This window comes from Drosophila sulfurigaster, chromosome 2R (genome assembly GCF_023558435.1).
Source record: "Drosophila sulfurigaster albostrigata strain 15112-1811.04 chromosome 2R, ASM2355843v2, whole genome shotgun sequence".
Classification (NCBI taxonomy): domain Eukaryota; kingdom Metazoa; phylum Arthropoda; class Insecta; order Diptera; family Drosophilidae; genus Drosophila; species Drosophila sulfurigaster.
Window position 1 is genome coordinate 10,903,534 of NC_084882.1, and position 13,562 is coordinate 10,917,095.

Genomic DNA, 13,562 nt, shown 5'->3' on the forward strand with positions numbered 1-13,562 from the left:
TTTTTTATACTTCATAGGGACGGAGATGCCTCCTCCTACTTGTTACATATATTTCCTGCCGGCACAAAGTTATAATAATTAAATTGAAATTTATTATTATTATCATTATTATTATTATTATATTTTTGTTTTTTACTTTCCTTTATTTAGCCGAAAAAATATTCAATTATCATCCATAATTTTTGTGAACCAAAATGTTGGCTTCAACAATTTTGATAGTATGGCGATGTAAATGACTACAATACATAGCCGCAATGCCTTAAATTTGTAATATTTTTTTTATTCTTACTTTACTTTTTTACACTTTCGAATATATATTTCTGAAAATCAGCTGTGTGCACAGTTTGATAAGTATTATTTTCTTAAGTGTTTAATAAAAATGGTTTCACACATTGAATTTTGAATTCGGAGGTTCAGCTTTATTTCTTCCTCCTTACAAATCGCAATCGATTCATCAGATTGATCGATACAATCAATTATTTTCTTGCACATTTGAGATTTATCGATAGACACTCCGTTTGCACAGTAGAAAACTCGAGGACGACTAGTTATGGGATATTTGCAATTAACATGTAACTCATCCTCGCCAAAAGAACACTCTTTTGTTTCATTGCACACTGCACTATATCTAAGACACTTTTTATCAAAAGGACATCTAAAATCACAGTCCCATTTTATAATACGAATAGGATGTCTAGTAGAATCACCAAATTCACGAGGGTTATGCGATTGAACATAATGTCAAAAGTCTTCACTGAGCTCACAATTCAGGCTGCCTTACCATTCCTCTCGACAGTCAATTTATACTTCTTATTACAGTGAAGCCTTCTTGACGAATACACTTCATAGCGAACCTTTTGCTTATGACATTTTGTGTAGTTTCGCCTCTCAGTGGCGTTCACTTCCCTTAAAAAATCCGAGAGTTACTAAACAGTGCTTGTCCAACCAGATTGGTTGAGAGATTTAATTGTGCTCATTTAGAGAGCTCGAGATCTTATGCACGATAAATAAAGCTTATGTTGAAAAATTCGTATTTTAAATTTTTAAGCTGATAAGCTACAATTACAACAATATCACAAAGACTTTCAAAGAGGAATGCTATTATATTATATAACGCAAATATTATGAGTTCATAATAGTTTAATGATGTACCTAATGGTATGACGGAATTTACAAAATTTTAAAGATAAAAAATATCATTAAAAAACGACTTACCAGAACAAATCACTTAAGCAATATCTAAATTATATATAAACAATAAGGTTCTGGAAAGATTAAACCAAAATTGGTAGTACTTTTATACCCACTGTATATTCATTTGATATGTGGCACAGGGGATCTCACAGTCGAGCACACTCGACTGTAGCTTACTTACTTGTTTTATATTTGTACAAATATAAACTAAAATCAAATAAATGTGTACAAATACATACTGGCTGAAAATATATTTGATTTTTAACTCACACTTATTTATCTAGGAGCTGTCTGGAAATTAAATTGCAATGCGAAAATGCGCAGAATACTCAAGATTACGAAAAGTGCGTGTCAAGCCGAAGTTAGGTTCACAATTGAAATCGGATTGCAAGGAACCAATAATCTATAGCATGTGCCGAGCGTGTGGGAGAGTCACGAGCAGCCCCCCAATAAGAGGACAAGTGAAATTGGATATGGCATCCGATGTGGATTCCTTGGCCGATGTACTAGATATACAGCGATTTGTATTGCTGCGATGAATGTGCCACTTGAGGCCGCTAGCGAGATGGGAGACGCATTGATCACAGCCGATTATATAGGAGAGCGAAGCATGGCAATGCTTTCCTTGTGGATGGGAAAAATACACGAGGACCTATGGTTGCCAATTTCTGCATGGATTTGGCCATGTTCAAGGCAAGGGAACAGAAAATTGGCCTTGTGGTGTCTCGATGCTCCAACAACATTGGTATTTCTCCGTGGTACGCCTGCCAGGCATTATCGTAGCGTTTGCTCGGCATAAGGTCAGGTCAGGTGTAGATTGCCATTGATCCAATGCGCTTTTGCGTATCCTTTGAGCGATTTCCAGCAGCTGCTGCGAGATGCTTTGCCCTAGGACGCCAATCAGACGCCATTGATTCCTGGTGACAAGGAGAGTCTGCATATGCAGATGGTTGACGATCAGGGTGGCTTGACTTTATCACCCCCTCTATGCCCTGCGGGAGTATTATTATTGTATGCAACATAAATTCGCGACTCTAGTTTAAGAATTACGCTTACTTATGAAAAATAAGATGGTTGATAACGTGCGTTGGACTTGACACGAAACTCATCTAGCGAGTACTGAAAATATTAAGCTGATAGTCGAATTGAGTCTTGGGAGCGCACAGTGGTTATTTTCAACACAATAATATCAAAACGAATTTATTGTCTCATTCACTAATAAACATTACACAACTCAATTAAAATTTACACACAATAGTTTATTAATCTATCTTTTCGAACTCTTCAAAATAAAATAAAAATCTGGAATGCAGAAAGTTTATTTTACTTACAAAAACAAAGTGCATTTTCTATCAAAAGTTTCTAGTAGTTTAAATTTCTGTCAAAATATTATTATAGCTCAGGAGACGGCAACCGAACGTAATCTGCGATATCATAGCTGATAATTCTGGGAGCGATAAAGCCGCCATAACCAGGACTACCTTTATAGTAGAGGCCAATGCCGAACAACGGAACTGGCGGATTTGACGCAACTTCCTGCATATCCAGAAATGGAATCGTGGTTTGTGCCGCATCCTTTTCGATTCCTGTATTAACAAATTCGATATATTGCTTCTTTTTTGACAATGGCTCTGAGCTGTGAATTGATCGTGTTGGCACATCCAAATTATCGATGTTTAGTTTTTCGGGGACATATTCAAAAAAACTTAAACGACTGGCCACCAAATCTGTTAAAAATTCTTTGTCCGTTATTAAATTATATGTATTTAGTTCACCTTTTGCAAACCAATACGCGCCATGAGATACTCTGAGACTCAATCTTCCATAGAACACATCCAAACTCACGCCATTTACAACATATGTTCTATATTTATGTGTTATATCATGCAGATGTATGCGACGGTTTTCATAACTCATTGCATGGTAGTCGACTCCCTCGGTGACATTGAAATCATCGATTTTGTAGTCATCAATGGGCTTCCACTCAACAGTTGATTCGTTGATCGCACCTCGGGGCAAGAGTTGACCCTGTTGTATTTGCAAATGGATTATGCGATTCTTCTTCACAAACCGCACTCCAGTCACAACTTTGTTATCCCACACATCCGATACAACTGGTCGAAGATTGAAGTATCGATCAGACCTTGGACCCGGTTCATCACATAGGCAGAAGCAGTAGCTGCATTTGTAAAACAATCTCCTCCAGCTCTCCACATTGTTTACGTCACGCCAACATTTCTCGCGCTCTCCAAATCGAGGCCCGTTACTATATTGAATGTAGTCATAGCGACGATTGCTGCTCTCCGGTGATTGACATACAGATAAGTCCGACTCTATGAATTGACAATCGTGAATTCGACCAGAGCACGAAGGTTGTTGAGAACAGAACTTTTGATCGAAGCATCCCATCTTAGTTGTGTTGGTGTAATCGGGGCAGCTCTGACTGCATGACCCGTCGCTATTGAGATCCACCTCGTTCTCCACATATCCTTGAAGCAGTCGAGTTAGCTCTTCGTAGGTAACGCCTTGAACATGGTTTTCTGGATCGCAACGCCATAAAACACGATCAGCTTTTTTCATCGTATTTATGAGTGTGTCGAGAGCTTCTTCGTTGATATTGTTGTAGTTGTTGCGAACCAAATTCGTTTCCGTATTGAAATTGCCTGGGCCGGACACCCGTCGAATCAGCAGTGAGTACTCGATCAGAATGTATGCCTTGAGTTCTGTCAGAGCGATATCCTTATACAAGGAGTAAACAAGTTGTTGAGGTGTCTGGGAACTATGACAACGTTTTTCCGATGATATTTCATATTTTTGCCGGAGTTGACTTAAAATTTCTTTGCTGATATATCGTTGACCGTAAAGTTTCAAATAGAAATCATTATTTAAGAATTTAAGAGAATTTGACCGAGTTATTTCTTCAGTGAATGAAGTAATGAGAGTTTCATTCTCAGAAATAGCCATTTTCTCAAAATTCGCGAATTCCTCTGAAATCGCTTCCATGTCGTCAACCATGTTGCCTATTTTATCCATTTGTGTAGCACTTTTGAATAAATAGTCATATAGCGGATGCTTAGAAATTGTAACGTGATTTTTTTCGATTTGATTAATTTTTCTGGCGATGTTCTTGAAATGTTGAAGCACTTTGATTTGATTTTCGAGTTTTTTCGCATAGTCAAATTCACCAAGATCGTTATTTATTTCATTAACATTGGTGCGCACCTTCGTAACTGTTTCATTTGCAATATGAACAAATGCTACGACTCCGTCTTCGAGGATATCTAAGGGGTGAACTGGCTGACTTTGTTGACTGAAGATCAAAAATCTCAGCAGCAATAGCCACGAAAGTGAGAACTGGATTTGCATTGTACGCAAATAGTTAAATTGTTCTTTTGTTCTCAAATGACCGGCAACAGAACTTTTCGCGATGACAGTAATTTCACGAATGATTCGTATTGAAATGTATGATGAGAATGAAACTTTCATATATATTATTTTATATATGCATATAATATACAGTGCTCGCCACTTGAATAGATCAACTGTCTAGCAATTTTTTTTATTAATCTTTTCACCCAAGAAACGGTCAAAATGCGCGCATTATATATTCATGTAGGGACGTGGATTTTCAAATAAATTTAGGTTGGGATTTCTACAAATTTAAAGATAATTATATTCAAGTGGCACGAGCCGTGCGTGTTAACATTCATCAAAAGATTCAAATTAAGTGATAATTATTCGTAGGTAATTTTATATTTGACTGTAATAGACCCTTCGCAACTTGAATTCGATTAAGGTTATTCAAAAAGAATTCATCTTTATACAACCATTTATAAAGTAAACTTTTTGGTGATCGAAGAGTATTCCGAAGATAGTTTTATTGACAATCGCTGTCTCGCTTGCAGTACTAATTAAGTTTAGCTTACTCATTTTATAAACCCGTCTGGGGATTCGTTACTCACTTCTCTATTTCGACAAACGTAATAGACCTCTTTTTCAGTTCTGAAAAATAAAGGGTGTGATAAATCTTGTTGTCAGATTAAAACCTTGTTTTTGAAAAAAAATTCTAAGAAAGTCAATAATTTTATTATTTTTCTAAGAATCATTCATATCATAAAAACTCTCATGAGTAATATTAAACTTTAAACTGTAAAACAAGATTTTTCAATCCAAGCTAATCTTGTTATACTCTTCTTTTCCAAATGTTAGATTAAAGTTATAGATGTCGCTGTTATTTCAGTTATTACTGCTTATTTTCAGAAGAAGCCCATCTTTAACGATTTTAGTTTTGACTTAGGAATTTTTAGAGTTGTACTCAATTTTACAAGTACGAAAACTTAAGTCGAGTGTGCTAGACTGTGCTTTCTTACTAATTTTTTTGTAATTTCAGAATGTGTATTTATTGATAAAATAGGTATTTATATTACACACTCAAGAATTAAAAATTCCATTTGAGTTTGATTTAGGTAGTGTATATTAGTAACGCCAAGCTGTTAAAATCAATGTTACCAAGATTTTCCTGACGAACCAATTCGTCCAATAGGTTATGGACCCCGGGACGTCTTGGTAGTGAAGTGCGCAGTTACGAACTGTTGTGAAATAAATTATTTCGAGGAATTGTGGCGTGACGTAAATAGCAAAATGAGTGCGATGTATCAAATAGAAAAGTTGGAGGACAACAATTATGATGCTTGGAGCATCCAAATGAAGAGTGTGCTGATACATGCAGAGCTATGGGATGTTGTGTCCGAGGATCCACAAGAAGGCGCACCCGAAGGCGTCGATAGGACGGAATAGGAGTGTGAAGACATCACAATTGAGTGCTATCAAAAGTTGTATAGCGGCACGTGAATCATGGAATAAGCTGAAAAAGATCCATCAGCCATCAGTGGACCTGTACGTAAGGTTGCGCTTTACAAAAGGTTGCTCAACTTACGCATGACGGAGGGTCAAAGCATGACAAGTTTCATAAATGTGTTTTGTGAAATTGTCGATCAACTTGCTGCGGTTGATATACAGTTAAATAATGAGCTACATGCCATTATATTGCTTTCAAGTCTTTCAGAAGACTTTTGTAGTCCCCATAGAGACGCGAGACTTTCTGCCTTCTATTGAAATTCTGTGTATCAAGCTGAGGAAAGAAGGAGAACGAAGAAAAAGTATAGAGACGCATAGCAAAACGGCGCCCGCTTTTTCTGCGATTCAAAACCAAAAGAGCCGGACAGACGCTAAGAAGAAGAAGCACACAAACGTTGTCTGTTTCAATTGCGGCGTAGAAGGGCACTCTAAAGCCCATTGTCAAAAAAGATTGGTAAAGCAAGACACAAAAACGAAAGATGAAAACAAGCAGTGCAACTTGTTAAATGCATTGGATGCAAGCAGTTTTTTCAAATCAAACTAGTGTTTGGACAGTGGCGCATGGAGCCACACGTGTTGCGATCTTCAGATGTTCACGAAGTTCGAAGAACATAGCGAAATTATTGGATTAGCAGACGCAGGTTTCTTGGAGGCCAAGAGCAAAGGGCAAAAAATTAACAGAACTGGAAGCCTGTATACGGTTGAGTCCGAGCCTAACAGATGTTACGCTGCCGTTAAGGCTGATGCGAAACTGTGGCACAACAGATACGGACATGTTAATTACACAAGTTTTCTAGAGATGTCAAAGAACGGATTGGTACGTGGGATGGAGAAATTGGATTCACCATCAATTGCCTCATGCAAGACGTGCATGGTGGGCAAAATTCATGTACAACCTTTCAAAAGGCCAGTGAGTCGTGCACAATTGTTGCTGGAACTAGTTCATACAGATGTATGCGGCTCATTTGAAGCGAAGTCTCTTGCAGGATCCAGATATTTCTTCGTATTGATCGGCAGCTGACAGTGTCTAATACCCCACAACAGAATGAAGTTGCCGAAAGGGTAAATCGCACGTTGGTGGAAATGGCAAGATGCTTATTGGTGCAGTCAGGACTCAATCAGACATTATGGGCAGAGGCAGTAAATACGGCTGTGTATTTGCGTAATCGTGCGGTTACCCATTATGAAGCCTATGGTAGCGTGGACTGGTAAGTTTAAAAGTTTTTGGTTCCGTTGCAGTTGCACTTGACAAGGGGCATCATAAGAGCAAGTTCGCAGCGAAGGGCAAAGAGTATCGCATGGTCGGATATTCTATGCAGGCGAAGGGCTATAGACTATATGATGCGGAATCAAACCTGGTGATTGAGAAACGAGATGTCGTATTCGATGAGCTCAGTGGCCTAGAGCAGACAAGTGACAGCGTCGTAGTACTTGACATGCAACCAGCAAGTCAATGGCAATCTTCAAATTCAGACTATGAAAATGATAACCAGCTGAGATCGGGGGATGACCATGACGAAAGCGACCCAGAAGCTACAAACTACAGTAGCAAAAATGAATCTTTTGAAAGTGCAAAAGACATGGAGATAGTGCAAGCTAATTCGACAGTACGAATTGGTCCTGGCAGACCAAAGATTCTGAGAACGGGCAAGCCTGGACGCCCAAAGAAGATCTACAATATACTGGAAGCGATGGTTACAGACGGTATAACTATTCCGTCATCGTACGACGAGGCGATCAACAGTAAACGCATTGGCGCGAGGCAAAACAGAAGGAGCACAAGGCTTTGATGGCAAATGAAACATGGCAGATTGCAGAATTGCCAAAGAACCAGCGCGCAATTGGCTGCAAATGGGTTTTTTAGTCTATAGCGAGATACGTTTTAAGGCAAGATTGGTGGCGAAAGGATGTTCGCAGCAATATGGTGTCAACTACACCGAAACGTTTTCACCGGTATGCAGACTAGAGAGTATGCGTTTGGTCTTAGCGTTGGCAGCGGAGTTACAATTGTATTTGCATCAAATGGATGTATGCACGGCATATTTGAAGAGCGATCTGAAAGAGCGACAACCGCAAGGGTTTGAACAAGACAACGAGGCAGGAAAGGTTTTATTGCTCAAGATGGATTGAAGCAATCAGGAAGAGAATGGAACTCGATGCTGGATGAAATTTTGAGTAAACTTAATTTCTTTCCACGCGACAATGAGCCCTGCATGTACAAACAAGAGACAGCAGTTAATCAGTTATTTAATTAAGGCAGCCCTATCTAAGGGTCCATTGGAGCTTTTCCTAGGTAAGGAAATCAAACGTGATGGCGAGATCACTTCGGTTCATTCACAGTACATCAAGGATCTACTACGAAGACATGGTATGTAGAACTGCAGATCGGGAAGCAAGGAATCCTGTGCAGACTTATTAATGAAGAATTTGCCGAAGCAGAAACATATGCATTTCATAAATTTGTTAAAATTGAAGTAGTATTTGTAAATATGCTTACATTGAGGAAGAGTGTTAAAAATATCAATGTTCGCATATGAATATAGATAAGTATCGATAACTAACTTAGTATTAACATTAACATCTGCACTCCACACAATTATGTAAAATAACATTTATTCATAGTCTCGAATAAATAGTCAAAGCAGCATGACGTGTTTTATTTTACGCTTCTGCCAAGACTTTCCTGACGAACCCATTCGTCCAATAGTCATATATAATTTAGTTATCGCTTTATACAATATAATAAAATCTTAAGTGCTTTGCTATGGTATGCCGTTTTTTAAAGAAATTATTCATCTTTAAAATTCTGTATATGGACATTTCCTGGAAGTCGACTTTGGCTTAAGCTAGAACAATCCAAAAATCTGCGAATTGAGACGGAATGTTCTAAATCAATAACTTTACTTTTAAAATAGATTCATGTAGCTTTCTTTTAAGTCTATTCCCAAGAAAAGATCTCCATTTATTTCTTTTTAATTTAATTAAGTTCCGGTCGCGAACGTACGATTTTTCTATGTTATATTATTTATTAATTTTTTTTTACCACAACTTTTTTTGATTAATAACTTCATATTTCTTAAAAACAAACGAATTTAACTAACTAACTCAATTTAATGTGTCTAAAAACATTTAAAGCAAAAAAATAAATTTGTATTTTTTCAAAAATCCATGCGATGCAAGTAAAAATCGACATTTGCTTATAGGTAAGGTCGCAAACGTACGCTACTTTGACAATCAATAAAAAAAGATTGGTTAGAGTAACCCCAACGATTTTTTATTCGATTCGGCCTAGTTCTTTTTTTCTTGAGCTGGTAGGACTGTTGATGACATCTGTGCCAAATTTCTCATTATCAGTAATATATTTACGCTTGTGTTTTCTAAATGACCAAGAGTGCATTTTTCGATTTTTACAATGTCTGACTGAGAAGTGCCATCGATTTTTTGTTTGCCGAATAAAATTTCGGCTGCGAAAACGTTGAGGATGTTGCGGAAGACCTTTGGTGATTCTACCATGTCACAAAAATAATGTTTATAAGTGGTACAAAGACTTCAAAGAGGGTTGAGAACGTGTTGATGACTTGGAGCACTCCGGACGACCATCGGCGTCCAGATGGCTAACATGTCAATGAAGTGGAGGAATTAGTGCGCAAAAATCGTCGGTTGACTGTTAGAGACCTTACTGATATGATTGGAATATCAGAAAGATCTGTGAAAACCATTTTGAAGGACCATTTGGACCTACGAAACGTCAAATCTCGTTTGGTACCAAAAACGACCCATTTCTGTACAAGTTTTTCTTGACCATTTCGCCAAAAATTCGACGTATATCGTTCCGCAACCACCATATTCGCCTGATTTGGCTCCGTGTGACTTCTGGCTATTCCCAAAACTCAAGAGACCACTTCGGGGAACGCATTTCGAGTCGATTGAGGAGATAAAATCTAAATCGAAGAAAGCACTGATGGCTATACCGAAAAGAGACTATTTGGCATGTTTCGAGGATAGGAAAAAAAGTGTGCATAAGAGTATTTTATCGGGAGGGGATTACTTTAAAGAGCATGATATTGATTTAGAAGAATAAATAAAGATTTTTTATTTTACAAACAAATTCACCTTACTTTTTGCCCACAGTAGTATATACCAAAATAACTTATCACGCGAAGTTTCATTTATCTACTTGCACTTAATGCGAAGCAATTACAATAAAATGATGTTTTCGGTCGTGAACGTACGATTTGAACATAGATAAAAAGCAAAATAAAAATAAACAGTTAATTGAACATTTTTTCGCTTACATTGCATTTTTTATCTTATTATTGGATTGCTATTAAGAGATTTGGTAGAAAAAAGCAAACATATCTTATGTTTTCCTTGTGAAATAATTGAACAAAAAAAATGCATATAAAAGTAGCTAAAAACGAAAAAATTACATTTTTTCAGTTTTCAGGCAATTTTTTTTATAAAAACAACTAAGATATGCTATCGATCCATTGTATTATGAAAATTTGGATATTTCTTTATAACATTATACAAAAAAATACGATGAATGTGAAGATTTTTTTTTTCGGTCGTGGTTTACCATTTTCAGGAAATGCCCATATTCGGTCAAACTATTCAAAACTCATAACATATGGTTTACATAATAGTATCTGGAATTTCTCTTTAAAACTATTTGCGATAAAAATATTCATAGTTTTGTAATAATAGCTTATCAGCATACAAATTGAGAATGAACACGTGAGAATGAACACTAAAAGCCCTAGTAAGTAAATATGAGTAATTCGTATAAAATCATAAAATGAATTCGAAAAAATATTTGTTGTTTATTTCTGTAAGCTCAATACAATCGCAATTAATTTCGTTGCGTTTCATAAACTTTTGAATGAATGAATGAATGCCTGTTTTTATCACAAACTGCCTAATCTAATGGCTCGCCCTTGTGCTAATTGAGCGAGAGCATCGTATAACATTTCCTGTAGATAGTTGACTTTTATTTTTCTCTTTCATTATTTTCGGCTCTTTCTCTTTGACGCTGAGTGTATCGTTTTAGGTTCAGAGACAGATTAAGACTGCTTATATATAAAACGACATTTCAAAACATTTTTAAAATATTGTGCTTTTGTATGCTGGGAAAGACCACATTTCTTTCGTGGCTCTTCAGAAAGGAAGCTCTGAAGATATTTCGAGATAGGCCTTAGAGAGCTTTGGCTGAAAATCTGGTATATTTTGTATTCCATTATATATTTTTAATGTAGAACTATATCGAGATACCAAATATAGCCTTTATGATATTCTTGTATTTTAGAATATTTGTAGAATATGGAATCATTAAATTGAAAATTTCAATTTAATTAATTTTAATTAAATTAATTGATATTCAATTCTAGTTAAATTTAAAATTAATTTATTTATAGACCTGAGCTCTCATGCCAAGCTTCAACCCAAGACGATTGTATTTCCGCGGGTAAAATATGTGATAACAAGTTCGATTGTCCGAATGGCCGGGATGAGTCTATAGAGATGTGCATGCAAGAACTTCGGTATCCCCATTTCCAGTGTGGCAATGGAAAGATCATCTATAATAGTAGTCAACTGTGCGACAACAAATATGATTGCCTCGATGGCTCTGATGAGTTGGAAACTCATTGTCAATTCAACGAAAAATGGATTCCGAAGCAGGCAGTTACATGTGCAGAGCCTAAGAGAAATGGTTTAAAATTTATGAGCAACACTACAATGTATGCTAAGAAGAAAAATAATGAAACGCATTATTTTGTCTATGCAAGCGGTGCAGTTCAGTTTGAGTGCTACAATTCTGATGAAGACTTCGAGGGCATAAAGTGGAATGTGTGCACGATTGATGAAAATGGAAATGGAAGATGGTTACATGAATTACCAAAGTGTGTGGATAATCGTAATAAGAACCCAAAAACGAATGGAGATTTGGGCTGCAGCTTAGATACTTATGATGATTATAAAGCAAATTTGCGCATTTGGAAATGTTCACACGACGGCACAAATTGCGTAAAGAAGATAGAACCACCTTTAACTGACGCGAATGTAAAGTTCAACTGTTCGAAGAACTTTATGTTGTTCCCGGAAATTCTTCGTGAAAAAACATTTCGTTGTCGAAACAAAACATGGCAACTCCACTCTCAGGAAGCTTCACCCAAACCAAGATGCGGCAGTGTGTACTTTTTAATAGAACTTTCAACACCATCTTACAAAATTAATATTTATCAATTTGTTTTTTATCTTTTATCTAGAAATGTGCAGTACAAGTGAATTGTATTGCCTGGACTCGATGGAACCAAAGTGTAAGACACGGAACGGAGAAAATATAGAATGCAACTTGACAACTTTGGAACCAGGAACCACAGTTACTTATGATTGTTTACCTCAATACAAAGAAACTAATTCGAAGTTTACCTCGGTGTGCCTAAACAACGGAACTTGGGAACATTCTGGTAATAGAATGTTATATTGCTCTATAAAATGCGGAGTAAACGAGCTGCAAACGTCAATGTCTGCAAATGCCCCAGTAACGCATCTGCACCTTTCACCGTGGTCTGTTGCTATTTATGACAACAAGGATACGCAGCAGTTCCAATACTCTTGTGGTGGTGTCCTAATACGGCATAATTTCGTATTGACTGTTGCTCATTGCGTTAGTGATGGAATAAACAACTTTGGAATTAACCGATTTCGTGTAATGCCAGCCCAAAAAGCCAATGTATCCATCATTGATAGCCACAATGATTGTCGAAAGACCAATGAAACCAATAAAGACGAGGCTGATAAACACAGTGAGTGTTGGATAGTTCAGCAGATAATTATTGATCCGTAAGTTCCATTTTGTCAATCATATTCGCAGCTATTGTGATCTCTTTTACTTTTTAGCAAATTTAATCCGGCAGAGCATACATTCGATTCGGCTCTTTTGCATCTGGAAGCAAACCCATATTTGCCATTTAAAATAGTTTGCATACCAAAAATCCACTTTCTTTGGGATAAAGGTTATACAAATCGCAAGGGCTCAGTTTTTGCGTGGGATACGGAAAAAAGAAAGTCAGATCAAAAGCTAAATTTCGTTATTGTCGATGGAACACTAAACATAGCAGATAATATCGCAAATAGAAACTTTTACATAAATGTAACTTCATATGGTAATGTTAAAACTACACTTTGTATAGGAGATAGTGGCTGCGGCTTTTACGATGATTGTCCTAATGGCAATAAAATGTGTTTATTCGGGATCGTTAGTACAACTAAAACCTTAAATGAAAATGACTGCACTAGTAACGTTCAAATAAATAGTGTTGTGCATGAGGGTACAGCTGAATTTGTGAATAAAACTATGAATATAATTTCTAATAGATGTCCCAAATAATGCATCAAAATTGATAACCATCACTTATACAGATTTCACAAAAAAAAAAAATATTTTGATAATGAAATAAAATTAATTGCGTTGCCTATAATACTTTGACATTTTATATTTCTACCAATGT

At 36.6% G+C, this 13,562-nt stretch overlaps 2 protein-coding genes and 1 long non-coding RNA gene across 3 annotated transcripts; 1 reads left to right on the forward strand and 2 right to left on the reverse strand.

Annotated features, from left to right (window-relative positions):
• Window positions 1-400: 400 nt before the first annotated feature.
• On the reverse strand, window positions 401-1,539 carry LOC133838490 (uncharacterized). Its single transcript, XR_009893953.1, has 3 exons — window positions 1,465-1,539; window positions 1,257-1,401; window positions 401-628 (listed from the first exon to the last, which is right to left on the reverse strand). It is a non-coding gene; the product is annotated as an uncharacterized LOC133838490 (long non-coding RNA).
• Window positions 1,540-2,389: 850 nt separating this feature from the next.
• Window positions 2,390-4,643, reverse strand: LOC133838489 (uncharacterized). The gene has a single exon (XM_062269612.1). It carries the CDS (start codon window positions 4,558-4,560, stop codon window positions 2,587-2,589), a length of 1,974 nt encoding a protein of 657 aa, XP_062125596.1. The 5' UTR covers window positions 4,561-4,643; the 3' UTR covers window positions 2,390-2,586.
• Window positions 4,644-11,448: 6,805 nt separating this feature from the next.
• LOC133837740 (modular serine protease-like) lies at window positions 11,449-13,544 on the forward strand. The gene is made up of 3 exons (XM_062268601.1): window positions 11,449-12,238; window positions 12,318-12,894; window positions 12,952-13,544. Exons 1-3 carry the CDS (start codon window positions 11,572-11,574, stop codon window positions 13,439-13,441), a joined length of 1,734 nt encoding a protein of 577 aa, XP_062124585.1. The 5' UTR covers window positions 11,449-11,571; the 3' UTR covers window positions 13,442-13,544.
• Window positions 13,545-13,562: the final 18 nt, after the last annotated feature.

Bases quoted from the DNA above. Each gene is read 5' to 3' on its own strand.
- LOC133838489 (XM_062269612.1), bottom strand. From the start codon at position 4,560: ATGCAAATCCAGTTCTCACTTTCGTGGCTATTGCTGCTGAGATTTTTG.
- LOC133837740 (XM_062268601.1), top strand. From the start codon at position 11,572: ATGTGCATGCAAGAACTTCGGTATCCCCATTTCCAGTGTGGCAATGGA. The intron at 12,239-12,317 runs GTGTGTACTTTT...TCTTTTATCTAG, and splicing joins ACCCAAACCAAGATGCGGCA to AAATGTGCAGTACAAGTGAA. The intron at 12,895-12,951 runs GTAAGTTCCATT...TTTACTTTTTAG, and splicing joins CAGCAGATAATTATTGATCC to CAAATTTAATCCGGCAGAGC.